Genomic DNA, 17,229 nt, shown 5'->3' on the forward strand with positions numbered 1-17,229 from the left:
TGCACACTCAAATAAACATACAAGCAAATGGATAAAAGTGCTTTTTAAAAGGAAGGTGGATTGCCGTACATCTGTACGGTAGAGAATTAGTCCGCTCTGTGTTATTATCATTTTATGTTTATCTGTTTTATGTTTCTGTTTTTATGTTTCTGCGCTTTACGCAGTCCAGCACGTCCAAGTCCGTCACCAGCACCAGCATGGGTTGTGTGGGCCCCTGAGCAAAACGTTCGCGAGGGCCCCCCCCCCCCCCCGCCACCACCACCACCACCACCAGCACCCCCACTGGCCCCCTGCACTCCTTGGACCTGAACAAGCTGTTCTGTCAGCTGGCCAAGATGTGTCCGGTGCAGATGCTGGTGAGCCGACCGCCGACGGGGGACAGCCAAGACGGCCCGGTGAGGTGGCAGATTTCTCAAGCGTTAGACTGTGACCTCCCATCCATCCATCCATCCATCCATTCATCCTTATTCTGTTTCTTCTTCTCAGGTGGAAAATGTAGCCAGGTTCCTGTTTTTCATGAAACCGCAGGAGCCCTCCCTGGAATTCGTCAAGGAAAGGGAGAAGACCAGGCATTTCTTCTCTGAGCTGACAGAGGCTAAATTGACAAAGCAGACACAGATCAATTATATAAAGAGCCTGAAGAGGTTGGTTGTTTTGTGAATTTTTAATGTAGTTATATATGTGTTTATATACATATATGTTTCTTCAAGCCAGTTTAATCCTCCCCTCTATTGTCTTTATCATGATTACATATGTCTACATTCATGTGAATACTTACATACTTGTGCTTCCTCGGACAGATTCCTCAAGTATCACACAATTGATACTGACCTCCGGAGCAACAACGAAAGGCTGTGGAGAGATGCAAAGCACTTCATCGACTACCTGGGCTTACTGCAGCAGAGCTGTGCTAAGCTAGTCGGCAAGGAAATCATCCAAAGGAGGTACGCTTAATTCTTCTCGCCTATTTTACTCCTGTGGAGCTGCCTGGAGACCATGACATCCTGCTGCTCTGACTTGCCCACCATCAGAAACGGCACCTATGCCGCCTTGCCCTCCCCTCCCCTCCCCTCTGCATTAATTGCACTTGAAATTGAAATTAATTGAATTTTTCTTATTTCTTTACCCCCCCCCCCCATAGGCACGCCATTCTGAAAGAGAAGCATCCACTCTCTCCAGAAGACTGCTGGGCTGTGCTGAGGGCTGCCAAGAAAGATTTCTTGGCAGTCCTCGGTAAAGTCTATCCAGAAAAGGGCTCCCTGGAATCCACAGAGTGCTGCCTCGTGCTGTACTACCTGCAGACTGTTGTCATTTTGAAACACCTCCAGCGACCAGGAGTGGTAGAGCACATGACTGTAAGTATTATAAATCTTTTTGTTGCCCTCACTGTCACTTCGCTGCCATTACTCTTATTAACTGGTGTAACGCCCTTGTCCTGTGCAGGTGGAGGAGTGGACGACTAGGACCACAGACGAGTCGGGCTATGCAGTCATTGGTGTGAAGGAGCATAAGACGTCTGCACACCAAGTGGCCTGCTTTGCCTTGCCCAATGAGGAGGAGATGGTAAGTTTATCACATTGGATGAGATTAATTTCACATTTCCTGCTAGAACCAAGCAAGTCACACTCAAAAGCAGATATTTAATCTTCCTGTTACTACTCTGCCAACAGTGGTTCGACATCTATTTTACGCGGGTGCGTCCTCAGCTCCTGGCCTGCAAAAGGAGCCAGCTGAATAAGGATGACCTGGGAGGAGATGAGCGATTTTTTATCTCCACCACCGGAAGGCCTATTTACAACGCGTCCAATGACCTCAACCGGCTGCACCAGAAGTAAGCCGCTCATCCTGACTCATTTCCCTGATATGCTCTAAATGTTTGTTATCAGGTGAAAAGTATTGATTGAAAAATGACATTTTCAATTTTAGGTACAAGTTGGACCCGGTGACGAGTCAGACTGCCCGGCGTGTGTTTGAGACGGCCACCAAGACCATGACAGACTTGGAGAAGTCGATGGTGGCCGACTATCTCACGCATTCGACTGCGACAGCTGACCGCCACTACAGGATGAAACTGTCTCAGAATGTAGTGGTGGCCAGCAAGCTGCTGAGCAAGCTGGCAGGTGACTCAAGGTAAGCATGTTTGTGTTTGTCAACACACTTAAACAAAATCAACACATGCAACCAAAGCCCCCACCACTAAATGTATCTGACGGTTATATTCTTATATTTATATATGTATGGGGAACATCAGCACACACACCTAGCTCAGCTATCGAACAAAACTCTTTTATTCTTCTTCGTCTTACAATCCCCCCACTCCCTCTTATACTGAACTCGAGTGCCCTCTACTGTCCATTGGGTTCCACTACATCCCCCTCTTTTAGTTACGACCCCTCCTCAATATCTTATACAACTAAGCACTGTTACATATCTTACTTTTTCAGGGAACAAACATCTCAACATGTATAACACTAAACATTCCTGAGCTGGAAGTCAGGGTAGACTGCCTGAACATTCCTGACTGCTGAAGGGATTATTCTGCCCTTTTCTTAACAGCAGAATTCTTTCCAGGAACAATGACTGGTAGATCTTTTGCTCTGTGTCTTGATCTGAACGTTACTTTTTGTTTTTCTTTCAAAATCCTGTCTTTTCTTCTGAACAACTTCAAATCAGGCCATTTTGGTGCAAGAGACTTTGGCGTAGCGGGAACTGTTGATCTTATCCTTCTCCCCATCAAGAGTTCCACAGGCGAGAATCCTTGGCTCAGTGGAGTTGATCTATGTGCTAGAAGAGCTCTCTGAGGGTCTTGGTTCTTTCTCAGCATTTGTTTCACAGTCCGGACCGCTCGCTCTGCCTCTCCATTGCTCTGAGGATATCGTGGACTGCTTGTGACATGTTCGAAGTCGTAGTCTCGAGCAAACTCTGCAAACTCACAGGAAGCAAATTGAGGACCATTGTCTGTGAGCAGTGTTTCAGGGATTCCGAATCCGGCGAAGATGACCTTCAACCTTTCCACTGTTGTTGCCGTTACCAGTTTTGGAAAGTTTGCAACCTCAATGTATCTTGAAAAGTAGTCCACCACAACTAGGTAATGACCTCCTTCCCATTGAAAGATATCTGCCGCAACCCGTTGCCAAGGTCTCGCTGGTAGTGGTGTTGGCATCAATTGTTCTGTTTTCTGCTGTGAATGCAGACAGCAGATGTCACATCCACCACATCGATTGCTGTGCTCTCGCAATGCACTTTGTCGTGCCTTGATGACCTTGATGAAGTCTGTCGAGCATCTCCCTTTCCATGGGTTTTGGAATCAGAATCCGTTCCCCTTTTAGTAGGATCCCATTGGCTACATGGATATCTACTCTATGAGGCCAGTATGGCATGAGATGTTCCGACACAGCTTTCTGATGTTCTGGCCAGCCTTTTTGTGTATACTGTTTCAACTGTCGGCAGGTTACATCTATGCTTTGCATCTCCTGAATCTGCTTCAGTTTTGCACTTGTCGCCGGGATTTGCTGAACAATGAGATCCACAAAAACTCTGCACTCTTCCTCCAATGTTTCATTTTCTGATGAACTTTCAGGTCCAGATGGTGCTCGCGACAATGCATCTGCAGTGACCAGTTGTTTTCCTGGGACATGCATGATGTTGTACTTGAATCTGAGTAGCCTTAGTCTGAACCGAAGAATCCTTGGAGGTAAGTCATCAATTGCTCTTTTTCCCAACAGTGATATCAAGGGTTTGTGGTCGGTGTGCACCGTAAATTCTAATCCGAGTAAGTATGCACTGAGCCGCTCACATGCCCATGTCACCGCAAGAGCTTCTTTTTCGATTTGGGCATAACGTGTCTCTGTAGCTGTAAGACTTCTTGAGATATATACGACTGGCCTCCACTCACCGTTTTTCTGTTTTTGCATGAGCACCCCGCCAAGGCCATAGGACGATGCGTCAGCCGAAACTACAGTTTCACTGCTCGGACTATATTGTGCCAGTATAGCTGGTGAGCTGAGTTCTTCCTTTACTTTTGCGAATGCTTCTTTCTGCTGCGCATCCCACGCCCAGATGCTATCATTCCTTAACAAATCTCTGGCTTTGTGGCTTTGTGAGAGTCGGCAGATGGGGTGAAAACTTCCCAACATAGTTGACCATTCCCATGAAGCGTCTCACCCCTTCTACGTTCTGTGGCTCAGGCATGTTGAGAATAGCCTGAATCTTGTCCTGGTCCGCTTCGATCCCTTGAGCGCTTATTGTGTGGCCTAGGAACTTCACTCTCTTGACAGCGAACACGCACTTGTCATTCAGGGTCATTCCTGCCTTTTCAAACTTTTTCAGCACCTCGCACAGTCTCTCATCATGTTCTTTCTTGTCTTTTCCAAACACTAGGATATCGTCTGCATGGCAAAGAACTCCAGTCGTTCCTGCAATGATCTGCGACATTCTGAGCTGAAAATGCTCCGGGGCCGAAGATATCCCAAATGTGAGACGCCGGAAACAGTATCTGCCAAAGGGTGTAATGAACGTTGTAAATGGCTCGGAGTCTTTGTGCAGGGGTATTTGCCAAAAGCCAGATGTGGCATCTAATTTCGAAAAAATAGCTGCACCCTCAAGCTGGGCCAAAGTCTCATCCACAGCAGGTAGTATCTGTCTTTCTCTACACACATTCTCATTCAATCTTGTGAGGTCGACGCAAATCCTGAAACTGCCGTTGGGTTTTGGCACTACTACTATTCCTGCACACCAAGCAGTAGGCTCTTTGATTTGTCGAATAACTCCCATTTCTTCCATTCTGCGGAGTTCCAGTCTTACTTTCTCCACAAGAGGCAGTGGTACTCTTCGTGGGGCTGACAGCGCATACGGTACAGCAGCTTCTGTTAGCTTGATCTTGTAGCTGCCCTCCAATTTTCTCAGTCCTGAGAAAACTTTGGGGAACCTTGCCTTATACTGCTCTCCAGGTTCATGTACGACAGCTACTTGTTGCAGTAACTGTAACTTTTGGATTGCAGGCAGTCCTAACAGTGGCATCACTAGATCTGTTACAACGTATACATCTTGCTGGATACGCCTTTTGTCCTTTTTCAGGCAAGCTTTGAATGTACCCATGACATTCAGAGGAGTATTATTAGGCCCCAAGATCATCTTTTTAGATTCTGTGAGTTTCCCCTGTTTTTCAGCTGTATACATAGATGCTGGAATCGCCGTAACAGCTGCACCAGTATCAATTTTAAATGATTGGTTCTTTATTCACCATGATTGTCTGTTGCCACATTCTTTCTTGGTTTTGGGACTGGATCACTCCCAAGAAAGCTGACTCATACGAGCTGTCAACTATTGCTTCTAGTCTTTGAGATGACCGGCATACTGCAGCAAAATGTCCTTTCTTTCTGCATTTCCTGCATTCTGAATCTCTGGCTGGACATATCTTCCATGGATGTTGAGGACTTTTCCCGCATCTCTTACAAATTTCCATCTGTTTTGTTCTCTGAGCAGCATTAAAAGTACTGTGTATTCGCTGAGTTGTCCCCTCTGCTTCTTGCAATGTTACTTTTGCCTTAGACAGTCTCTTTGTCGTGACCGCATCGACATTCACTTCTTTCATTTCAGATTTTTCTCGTCTTATTATTGGTTGTTGACGTTTCACTTCCTCGTTTTGTCTGACTTGGGTTACCGTTTTAACCAACGTCAAATTTGGGTCTAGTTGCAATTTTTCTGAGAGTTTTGCATCTCTTATGCCCAGTACAATACGGTCTCTGATCATTTCCTCATGTAAATCGCCGCACTTGCAGTGTTCCACCAGCCTATACACCTGATAAAAGTTTCTGCTGATTCACCAGGCTGTTGAAATCTGCTATTGAATTTCGCTCTCTCGTAAATGACGTTATGTCTGCCAATAAAGTGCTCACTCAAAGCCTTCTTGACGTCTTCATAACTCTTTTTCGCTTCCTCTCTCAAGGGTAACGTATTTAAAATATCGTCACTTTTCTCCCCCATTATGTAAAGAAGTGAATTTACCTGGTACGCAGAGTCTTTATCTGCAAGTCCCGATGCAACTCGGAATCGTTCAAAGCGGCGTAGCCACTGCGGCCATGTACCAGGCTCTTCGTAGTTGAAACCTCCCGGCGGCGTCAGCGAAAATATCTGGTCCATATTTATATCGTGTTCACTCACGATTCCAGACGCTCCGCTCCGTAGTTTCTTCGTTCCGTTTTTTTTTCCTTTTCTTTTCAGGTCGTCAACCAGCTTCTGACAGCATGTATCTGACGGTTATATTCTTATATTTATATATGCATGGGGAACATCAGGACATACACCTAGCTCAGCTATCGAACAAAACTCTTTCATTCTTCTTCGTCTTACAATCCCCCCACTCCCTCTTATACTGAACTTGAGTGCCCTCTACTGTCCATTGGGTTCCACTACACTAAACACTAACATTAAATGATTTTTATTTTAGTAACGAGTCTGCGGAGGAGGGAACCAGCCGTGGTGCCTGGGCGGCTGCCCGGGATACTGGGTCCAACCGGCAGATGGACGTCCAGACGGCGTTGGACCTGCTCCTGCAGACCCACCCGGTGACCTTGGATGGCGACATGCCAGACCGGGCTGCACGTTGCCAGGTGTCCGAGACGTTTCAACGTCAGCTGCATGAGCGCTGGCTTAAGGCGCAGATGAGACTCCGTGTCCAGCATGTGCTCTGTAAGTATTATTTTTAACGCTAATGCCATTTTTACTGACAACCAATCCTATGTACATGATTCAGATTCACTTCGTGACTAACGGACTGATTTTATTTGTTCTTGACAGCACACTTTGGCAGGAGGGAGCCCACGGAGTCCGGGGTCAGCTCCTGGATAAAGAAGCAGGGATGGAAAAACAACATCCCTAGTGCGGCCTCCATCCTTAAAGACTGGAAGCCCACAGGACACGTGGACACCGTGGTTGACTCCAGCCACATCAAGACTCTCATCACCACCCAGAAGTGGAGAGGATTGGTGGTCACGGACATCGCTGGCAAGGGCAAGGGAGTCTGCACCAGCCGGCCGTTCCAATCTGGAGAGGTGGTCTGTGACTACCATGGACAGGTAGTCACAGCCAAAGAGGGGACACACATACACCACAGTCTTGATGAAAATGAGACTGGCTATATGTTCTTTTATCGGAACAAGAAGAATAAACAGATGTGCATTGATGCCCACTCGCCCGAGTGCCTGTGCCACCCAGGCAGACAGACTTTTGGGAGGCTCATTAATCACTCCAGAAAGAGAGCCAATGTAAAGCCTAGGCTCTATGTGGTGGACATTGATGGGGAGGAGCAAGATGTCATTTTATTGCTCCCAGTGTGCAGGTTGGCGCCTTGCATGGCAGCCTTCGCCACTGGTGTGTGAATGTGTGTGTGGATGGGTGAATGTGAGGCATGTATTGTAAAGCGCTTTGAGTACTCGTAGAAGTAGAAAAGTGCTATAGAAATGCAGTCCATTTTTTGGAGAAAAATGAGGAAATATTAGGTCAATTTTCTGGTTCCAGCTATACTACCCCTTAATATCTGTGTAGAAGATTCAGACCTATCCTAAGCCCTGAGAGCTGGAAATTCAGGGAAATTAAACATCAAATTAAAGCTCTAAATTTCTAGTTTCTAAAGACCCCAAAAACATCCTGATTGCTCCAGTAGTATTGGAGGAAAATGAGGAAATATTAGGTCAATTTTGCTGGTTCCAGCTGCCCTATAATATCTGTCTAGTAGATTCAGACCTATCCTAAGCCCTGAGAGCTGGAAATTCAGGGAAATTATACATCACATTAAAGCTCTAAATTTCTAGTTTCTAAAGAGCCCAAAAACATCCTGATTGCTCCAGTAGTTTTGGAGAAAAATGAGGAAATATTAGGTCAATTTTGCTGGTTCCAGCTGCCCCATAATATCTGTCTAGTAGATTCAGACCTATCCTAAGCCCTGAGAGCTGGAAATTCAGGGAAATTATACATCAAATTAAAGCTCAAAAGTTCACACACCACCTCACCAGCCTGGAACTGCCGGGTGGCGCAGACTCCCTTCCCCTTCCCCGCAATGTCCATCACCACAAGTCCCTTCCACTTCTGGTTGTGGATGAGCTCCTGGATGTGGCTAGAGTCCACGGCAGTGTCCACCGAACCCACTGGTCTCCAGTCCTTCAGAACGCTGGCCGCACTGGGAACGTTACTTTTCCAGCCTTGGTTCCTGATCCAAGCGTCGACCCGGGACTCGATGGGCTGCCGTCTGCCAAAGTGTGCTGTCAAGAACAAAGTAAATTGTTGTTAGTTAAGAAGCCTATGTAGATAGGACCGTTTCACAGTAAAAAATGTCATTAGTGCTACAAACAATACTCACACAAGACATGCCGTACGCGCATCCTCATCTGGGCCTTCAGCCAGCGCTCACAGAGCTGCCGCTGAAACCGGCCCGACGTCTGCGAGCGTGCCGTCTTGTCTGGGATGTCGCCATCCAGGGTCACGGGGTGGGTCCGAAGGAGCTGATCGAACGCTGCCTGGACATCCATCTGTTGGTTGGATGCCAGGGCAGCATCCCGTGCGGCACCATGGGCAGAACAGCTGGGTCCTTCCTCTGCGGAGACAGCGCTGAGATTTAAAAAAAAAAAAAAAAAAAAAAAAAAAAAAAAAAACACAAAAAGTTTAAGGTTAGTGTAAGAGCCAATCTAATGTGTCAATTTGTTTGTAACTGGTTGCTTAGAATGTTAATTTGTAGGTAATAGCTTAAAGTATATTTTTATATTTTCTATGCGAGACAGTATTGATATTGCCTATTTATAATTTAGTATTATTTCTTATGTTTCTAATGTATATTTCAGTTCTGTTTCTTTAACTGCTAAACACTTGTAACAGCCAGGGGGCATGGGCAGAAAAAGAGGGGAAACAGTTTTTCTTACCGTCTCATCGCTTGTGGTGGTAATGGATAAAGCTCGTGTTTGAACGTTTAAGGAAACACGAGTTGAGGCTCAGCAGGCGTGTTGTTATGGGATGCAGGAACCAAGTGGATTTTGTAATATTGTTTCATTAAACTCGCATGTGTTAAAGGATTTACGACTGCCCTCTGTGACGAGTAAGAACCATTTCCCTTCTTGCCATTTTTAAGTTAATTCAGGACTTTGCGTTTATACAAGTAAGAAAAACTTCTCCTTTTTTGTCCGAAACGAGCGACATTTTGTTAATGAGAGGAGTAAGGGCGTTGGATTGCGCACTTTACGGATTTTACTAATCGGACATTGGTGAACCTTTTTTAGTTTTTTGAACGTTTGGGAATATTATTGAACTGCGTCATGGAAGCCATGTTGGCGCCTCCGCACAGTTGCAGGAGAGCGATCCTTTCGGTTTTTGTGAAACAGAGCGCGCTTTGAACACGAATATTGATCACTATGGAAAAAGAGGATGTGAACGCGGCCTCCAAAAGAGTGCCGAGGATGACTGTTAAAGCGCAAGAGGAACGGCTTAGCAAGCTGACGGGAACAAGGAAAGCAAAGCTGGGACATTTAACAAGGCAAATGAGAGAAATTGAAACTTTGCTTGTGGACTCTGGTAATGTTGATACTGTGTATGAATGTATAAATGGTGAGTTTGCACAGTCATTTCTTGCATTTCAAGGTGTTAATAATGCAATCAGAGAACTTATGCCAGAGGACGAGGCATATTTAGATCAGTTGTACTGGTTTGAACCTAAGTCTCAGGCAGTTAAGCACTTTGTGGACAAAGTCAAAGACTGGGTTGAAAGAGTTAATCTCCAAGCCAAGGAAGCAGAGCAATGGGATGCAGAGATTGAATGCACTGACAGCGCTTCAATGGTTATTTCCACTTCACAACTTCCCCTCTTTTCAAAAATATCTGGTAGTCAAGTGGCTTCAGCTATGTCATCTACAGTTTCTTCAAGGCTGCAAATTGAAGCTGCAAGGGCAGAGTTGTTGGCACGAGCTAATGCCTTAAAACAGAAACAAGAGCTTCAGAGGGAGGAAGCTGAGCTCAGAGCAAAGGTGGAGGATTTAGAGCTCCAAACTGCTATCGCCGCAGCCGACGCCAAACTTGAAGTTCTGTCCAGGTATAAACCAACTCATAGTGTTTCTGGTGCTTATGGTGGTGCAGCAAGGGCTACCACAACTGCAAAAACATTTAAAGCTGCATTTGATAATGTGGAACGTCCAAAGATACACTGTCGTGAGTTAGCGCATGACACTGATTCAGTGCCAGCAGACGGTGATGGGCAACAATATTTTGCTAAATCACAGCCACCAAGGGCAGATGCTGTACATGTTGATACAGGTAGTTTGTTCAACATCATGCAACGTCAAAATGATATTGCTGAGATTTTCGTTAAACAACAGTTCTTATCTACTCTCCCACCTATGGATATTCCAGTCTTTAGTGGAGACCCGCTTGAATTCACATTTTTCATGCGAGCTTTTGAACATGGAGTAGAGAATAAGACAACAAATAACAAAGATAGACTGTACTTCTTAGAGCAGTTCACCTCGGGGCAACCAAAGATACTTGTACGCAGTTGTCAGCACATTCCTTCTGAAAGAGGCTACAAAGAGGCCAAGGGACTACTCTACCAACATTTTGGCAATGAGTACACAATAGCCACCGCCTATACAGAAAAGGCGCTGAACTGGCCAGCTTTAAAGCCTGAGGACAACAAGGCCTTAACAGATTTTGCTCTTTTCCTTACTGGCTGTCGCAACACTGTTGACAGCGTGGAATATGTAGAAGAGATGGACAGTCCAAGCAACATGCGTGCGATTGTATCAAAACTTCCTTTTAAGCTACGGGAAAGGTGGAGAGTAGTTGCCTGTGAGCGTCAAGAAAGGACTGGCATGAGAGCAAGATTCTCAGACCTGGTTAGTTTTGTAGACAAACAGGCAAAGATTGTTTCATATCCACTGTTTGGTAACATTCAGGACAACAAATTAATAAAAGAATTTTAAATTCAAAATAAACAAACCAAGTAACCTGCGAATGAAAGAACTGAAAACCGCATTTGCAACAAGTGTGACACCTGTTTCAGAACTCGAGCCCCAAAGAGCAAAGGAAAGGGATGGAGCAAAAGCAAGCCATGGAACCCTCTGCTTATGCTGTAAGAAAGGACATGGATTGGACGTTTGCTATGTTCTGAAGCATAAGCCACACAAAGAAAAGCTCGACTTCCTGAAATCTAAGGGGTTGTGCTATGGTTGCTTATCACCAGGTCACATGAGTAAAGGTTGTATGCAAAGGCTCACTTGTCAAAAATGCTTGCTAAAGCATCCAACCATCCTTCATCTCCCAGAAAGGAAGCCAGTACTTCCAGGATTACAAGACGGAAAAAGCTCCCCAGCTGTCACAGAGTTATGTACTGTAACCAGCGAAACTTGCGGCTGTACTGGGGCTGGTCATTTAGTGCGTTCATTGGCTATTATACCAGTTAGAGTTAAGTCCAAAAAGAGCAATCATGAGGTTATGACCTACGCCTTCTTGGATCCGGGAAGTTCTGCGACGTTTTGCACAGAACAGCTAATGAAAGAACTAAGGCTAACTGGTAGGAAAACAAACATCCTGCTGCGTACTATGGGACAAGAAAGGTCTGTTAGTACACATGTTTTCACCGAACTGGAAATAAGTGGTTTGAATGCAAACAATTTTGTGGATCTCCCTCAAGTGTTCTCACAAAGGGAGATTCCAGTTAAAAGAGAAAACATTCCACAACAGAAGGATGTGGGGAAATGGAAGTACCTTGAAGAGGTGCATCTTCCCCAGATTGATGCAGATATTGGCTTGCTAATAGGAACAAACGTACCCAAGGCTCTTGAGCCATGGAAAGTCATCAACAGCAGAGGAAATGGACCTTACGCTGTCAAGACCATCCTGGGCTGGATTGTAAACGGACCTTTGGAAAGAGAGAACATCCACGCTAGCAGACATACAGAATGGCCACAGGTGATGGCAAACAGGATTTCAGTGGTAAGTCTGGAGAACCTAATTCAACAGCAAATGAGTTATGATTTTCCTGAGTGTAAACAAGCTGAAAAGTTGGAAATGTCCATAGAAGACAGGCAATTTATGGAGTCAGTATCGCACTCCATAGAGTTTGTTGATGGACATTACTGCATCGACCTTCCGTTGAAGAAAAGGGATGTAGTGTTTCCTAACAACTATGGTGTGGCTTCTCTGCGCGCTCAATTTCTGAAAAGAAAATTCAAAAGAAATCCGGATTTCCACAAGGATTATTGTAGTTGCATGGAGGATATGTTTCTGAAAGGTCATGCTGAAAAGGTCCCTGTAAGTGAAATGGAAGGAAACCGTGGTAGAATCTGGTACATCCCCCATCACGGGGTGTATCACCCACAAAAACACAAACTTCGAGTGGTGTTTGATTGTGCAGCTACCTACCAAGGAAAGTCACTCAACTCTCAGCTGTTACAAGGACCCAACTTGAATAATTCTCTCATTGGTGTGCTGATGAGATTTAGACATAAGCCAATAGCCCTTGCAGCAGATGTAGAAGGGATGTTTCATCAGGTTAGAGTTCCTAATAAAGACAAAGACCTGTTGAGATTCCTTTGGTGGCCTAAAGGTGACACTGCTCAGGAAATGGAGGAATACAGAATGACGGTTCACTTATTTGGAGCCACATCATCCCCAAGTTGTGCAATCTACGCTCTACAAAGCTGTGCAAAGGACAACAGTGCTGGGTACCGAGCAGAAGTAATTCAGACAGTCCTTAGGAGTTTCTATGTGGATGATTGTTTGACTTCTGTAGCTACCGAACAGCAGGGTATCGCTCTGATGCATGAATTAAGGGAGGTGTGCGCATCAGGGGGATTTAATTTGACAAAGTGGATGTCAAATAGTCGCACTGTACTTGCGTCCATAAGTGAGGAGAGCAAGGCAAAGACAGTGAAGGACTTGGATCTGGAAAAAGATAAGTTGCCATTGGAAAGAGCCCTAGGTGTTCAGTGGTGTGTAGAGACGGATACTTTGCAGTTCAAAGTAACCCTACAAGAAAGGCCCCTTACAAGGAGAGGTATCTTGTCCATGGTCAGTTCCATTTATGATCCGCTTGGAATACTTTCTCCAGTCGTTCTTCCTGCAAAACAAATATTGCAAGAGCTTTGTAGAACAAACCACGAATGGGATGAAAGTATTCCAGAAGCCCTCAAACAGCAGTGGAACCTGTGGTTAGTTAGTCTTCAGAACTTAAATGACTTTCAGGTTAAGAGATGCATAAAGCCACTTAACTTTGGTGAAATTACTTCAGCACAGCTGCATCATTTTGCAGACGCCAGTGAGCTGGGTTATGGCACAGTGTCCTACTTACTTATGGAGAATCACAGAGGTAACCAACATTGTGCCTTTGTTATGGGTAAGGCAAGGGTTTCTCCAGTAAAGTCGGTTACTGTGCCACGTCTTGAGCTCACTGCAGCTACAATGGCCGCTAGAATGGACAGCGTGCTTAAATCTGAATTGGATTTGATTCTTCAGGAGTCTGTGTTCTGGACAGACAGTACTTCAGTCCTGAAGTATCTCAACAATGAAAGCACACGGTTCCGTACATTTGTAGCCAACAGGGTAGCAGCCATCAGAGAGCTCTCTAAGGTGTCACAGTGGAGGCATGTGAGTTCTTCTTCCAACCCAGCCGACATTGCCTCAAGAGGACTTACAGTAGATGCTTTCATTAAAACAAATTTATGGCTCACAGGTCCACCCTTCCTGACAAAGCCGAAATCGGAGTGGCCAAAAATTCCAAGTCAGACTGTTAAGATATCCGACAATGATCTTGAGGTTAAGGAAGCCTCAGTCAATGCAGTGTGTGCAGATAGTTATGACTGTACTTCTCAGTTCTTCTCACACTACTCAGATTGGTACTGCTTGAGAAGAGCCATTGCATGGTTCCTCAAATTTAAAGGCATTCTGAAGACACTGATGGAAAAAAGGAAAGAGCTGTGCCACGCTCCAAGATACGATCTATCAGTAAATTCTGAACTTGAAAGGGAAATGAAAACCTTCAAAGCTTCGCTGTCAGGTATTACATTAACTGTAAGTGACATCGAAAACGCAGAGAAAGAGATCATTCGCTACAGCCAAACAAGTATGTTTCCTGAAGAAATCAAATCCCTCCAACAAGGTAAAACTGTGAAACGCAGTAGCGCCCTCTACATGTTGTCACCAGTTTTGCAAGACAAAATTCTAAGAGTGGGTGGCAGGCTAGACAGATCAGCTATGCCTGAGGAATCCAAGCATCCTGCAATTTTGGCAAAGGACCACCATGTTTCACGTCTGATCTTAAGATCAATTCATGTAGAAGTGGGTCACAGTGGCCGTAATCACATGTTATCAAAGTTGCGAGAGAAATACTGGATTCCAAAAGCGCCAACAGCCATCAGAAAAATTCTGTCTCAATGCACCATTTGTAAACGCCAGCGCAGCATTCTAGGCAAACAGTTCATGGCTGACCTTCCTCGTGACAGGCTTTTACCAGATGATCCCCTGTTTACAAATGTAGGCATTGATTATTTTGGCCCATTCGAAATAAAAAGAGGAAGGACGTTGATCAAAAGATATGGGGTAATCTTTACCTGCCTGACGTTAAGAGCTGTTCACATTGAGATTGCTAGCTCTTTGGATACGGACTCGTGCATTCATGCACTGAGGAGATTTATTTCTAGAAGGGGTCAGGTTCAAACAGTCAGGTCTGACAATGGAACGAATTTCGTTGGGGCAGAAAGGGAGTTGAGAACGGCCGTACAAAATTTAAACAATGACAGGATTGAATCAGCGATATTTTCTATGTGAGACAGTATTGATATTGCCTATTTATAATTTAGTATTATTTCTTATGTTTCTAATGTATATTTCAGTTCTGTTTCTTTACCTGCTAAACACTTGTAACAGCCAGGGGGCGTGGGCAGAAAAAGAGGGGAAACAGTTTTTCTTACCGTCTCATCGCTTGTGGTGGTAATGGATAAAGCTCGTGTTTGAACGTTTAAGGAAACACGAGTTGAGGCTCAGCAGGCGTGTTGTTATGGGATGCAGGAACCAAGTGGATTTTGTAATATTGTTTCATTAAACTCGCATGTGTTAAAGGATTTACGACTGCCCTCTGTGACGAGTAAGAACCATTTCCCTTCTTGCCATTTTTAAGTTAATTCAGGACTTTGCGTTTATAGTTAGTGTTCAGTGGTGAGGGCTTTGGTTGTGCGTCTTGATGTTGGTAAGTGTGTTGACAAACAGAAAACATGCCTACCTTGAGTCACCTGCCAGCTTCTTCAGCAGCATACTGGCCAGCACCACATTCCGTGACTGCTTCATCCGGTAGTGCTCGTCAGCCGTCGCAGTGGAATGAGTGAGGTAATCGGCCACCAAGGATTTCTCTTGGTCCGTCAAGTCCTTGGTGGCCGTCTCAAAGATGCGCCGGGCCGTCTGGTAGGTGACTGGATCCAGCTTGTATCTAAAATACAAAAATACATTTATTAATACGTCTCACACAACACGTATGTAGAACATATTATAGGGGGAATTAATCATGATGATCAGCTCACTTTTGGTGCAGCCGGTTGAGGTCATTCGAAGCGTTGAACGCCGGCCTGCCTGTGGTGGAGACGAAGAACCGTTTGTCTCCTCCCAGGTCATCCAGTGTCGTCCGGCTCCTCTTGGAGCTCAGGAGCTGTGGCCATACCTGGGTGAAGTAGATGTCGAACCACTGTTGGCAGAGGAAAACAGATTAAATCGCTGCTCTTGAAATAAACTATGAAATAAATCTTATCAAACTTGATATACTTACCGTCTCCTCCTCAGAGGACAATGCAAACGTGGCCGCTTGCTGCGCCGACGTCTTGTGTTCCTTCACCACAATCACCGTATGGTCGGCCTCGGACGTGCTCCTGGTCATCCACTCCTGGACCTACACAATACAATGATGTCCCACTGATAAATAAGAGTATCGGCAAAAAGGAAAAGTGAAGACAAAAAGAATACAACACTTACGGTCATGTGCTCCACCACGCCTGGTGGCTGGAGATGCTTCAGAATCACCGTGGCCTCCAGGTAGTAGAGGACAAGGCAGCACTCTGCACACTCCAGGGGCATCTCCTCCGGATACACCTTGCCAAGGACTGCCAAGAAGTCGTTCTTGGCAGCCCTCAGCACGGCCCAGCAGTCCTCTGGACTCTTCTCTGGGCTCATCCCCGTGAGAATGACATGACTATGTGGGTGGGAGAAGAAAATTCAATTACTGTCAATCCTAATCAATACAGTACACATTTTAATAAAATGTGCTCACAATGTAAAATGGCTCTGCTTCTCCATGCAGTGCACTCCATGAGCAGTGAGGGAGATAAAAAAAAACATTATGAGTGTGTTAAACACAGTAGAGGAGATGTATAATCAAATCATAATATGGAATTTAACGGGTGTTGACAGTTGAACTTACCTCCTTTGCGTCATCTCCTTACTCACCAACTTTGCAGAGCTCTGCTGGAGTGAGCCCAGGTACTCCACGAAGAACATTGCCTCATTCCACAAGGCAATGTTGTCACGCCGGAGGTCGGTGGCCACGGTGTGGTACTTGAGGAATCTGTCAGAGGAAGGACATGTATGTAAGTATCCATATGTACATAAACTTGTACATGCCACCATGACAATAGTGGGAGGACTGAACTTCCTTGAAGAAAACAGATACGACAATACAACACAAAACCTACAATATACTGTTAAAAATCTACATGCTACCAACCTCTTCAGGCTCTTCATGTAGTTGACCTGAGTCTGCCTGGAGAGACCAGCCTCAGTCAGCTCCCGAAAGAAGAGCTTCGTCTTCTCCCTCTCCCTCAGAAATTCAAGGGATGGCTCTTCAGGGTTCACAAAAAACATGAACCTGCTGACGTTTTCCACCTGGAAAATAAAATCGGCATTACTTAATGAATATATTGCGTAGATATAAAGCTCCAAAAAATAATAGAGTGAACTTTTATGGGAGACCTCACCGTCTGCTTGAAATTCTCATTCAGGAGATCCTTCTCCAAGTATGCGGCGAAGCCCTTCAGGAGGGGATGGTCCAGAGAATGTTTCCGGTACAGTCCCTTCTCCTGCATCATAGGTCTGTGGCCACTGCACCTCCCGGGTACTGCCATGTGGAAAACATATTTCGTCTTAAAATTGCACCTTCAATTGGCTCACAAGCAAAAGCAAAAGGTATCAATGAAGCTGCAAATCCGAGACACT

General features: G+C 45.2%; 2 protein-coding genes across 2 annotated transcripts; one reads left to right on the top strand and one right to left on the bottom strand.

The window, feature by feature from the left end:
• Positions 1 to 345: 345 nt before the first annotated feature.
• On the bottom strand, positions 346 to 16,810 carry LOC140582805 (uncharacterized). The gene is made up of 10 exons (XM_072707180.1): positions 16,742 to 16,810; positions 16,465 to 16,582; positions 15,994 to 16,210; positions 15,791 to 15,910; positions 15,549 to 15,709; positions 15,254 to 15,457; positions 8,357 to 8,604; positions 8,002 to 8,258; positions 779 to 852; positions 346 to 537 (listed from the first exon to the last, which is right to left on the bottom strand). The coding sequence occupies exons 2-10, from the start codon at positions 16,521 to 16,523 to the stop codon at positions 483 to 485; spliced, it is 1,395 nt and encodes a 464-aa protein (XP_072563281.1). The 5' UTR covers positions 16,524 to 16,582; positions 16,742 to 16,810; the 3' UTR covers positions 346 to 482.
• Positions 1,350 to 7,572, top strand: LOC140583122 (uncharacterized). Its single transcript, XM_072707761.1, has 7 exons — positions 1,350 to 1,355; positions 1,444 to 1,563; positions 1,671 to 1,831; positions 1,927 to 2,130; positions 6,449 to 6,690; positions 6,799 to 7,076; positions 7,546 to 7,572. The coding sequence occupies exons 1-7, from the start codon at positions 1,350 to 1,352 to the stop codon at positions 7,570 to 7,572; spliced, it is 1,038 nt and encodes a 345-aa protein (XP_072563862.1).
• Positions 16,811 to 17,229: the final 419 nt, after the last annotated feature.

Source organism: Paramormyrops kingsleyae, chromosome 25, assembly GCF_048594095.1.
Source record: "Paramormyrops kingsleyae isolate MSU_618 chromosome 25, PKINGS_0.4, whole genome shotgun sequence".
NCBI classification, from domain to species: Eukaryota; Metazoa; Chordata; class Actinopteri; order Osteoglossiformes; family Mormyridae; genus Paramormyrops; species Paramormyrops kingsleyae.

What these genes read in the sequence shown, in the direction of transcription:
- LOC140583122 (XM_072707761.1), top strand. An exon ending in AAGCTGGCAGGTGACTCAAG is followed by an intron (nt 2,131 to 6,448) that starts GTAAGCATGTTT and finishes TTTTTATTTTAG; the next exon opens with TAACGAGTCTGCGGAGGAGG. An exon ending in CCGTGTCCAGCATGTGCTCT is followed by an intron (nt 6,691 to 6,798) that starts GTAAGTATTATT and finishes TGTTCTTGACAG; the next exon opens with CACACTTTGGCAGGAGGGAG.
- LOC140582805 (XM_072707180.1), bottom strand. Translation starts at nt 16,523, where the DNA reads ATGAGGCAATGTTCTTCGTGGAGTACCTGGGCTCACTCCAGCAGAGCT. An exon ending in CTCAACCGGCTGCACCAAAA is followed by an intron (nt 15,458 to 15,548) that starts GTGAGCTGATCA and finishes TTTGTATTTTAG; the next exon opens with ATACAAGCTGGATCCAGTCA. An exon ending in GTCCGAGGAAGCACAAGTAT is followed by an intron (nt 538 to 778) that starts GTAAGTATTCAC and finishes GACGAATTCCAG; the next exon opens with GGAGGGCTCCTGCGGTTTCA.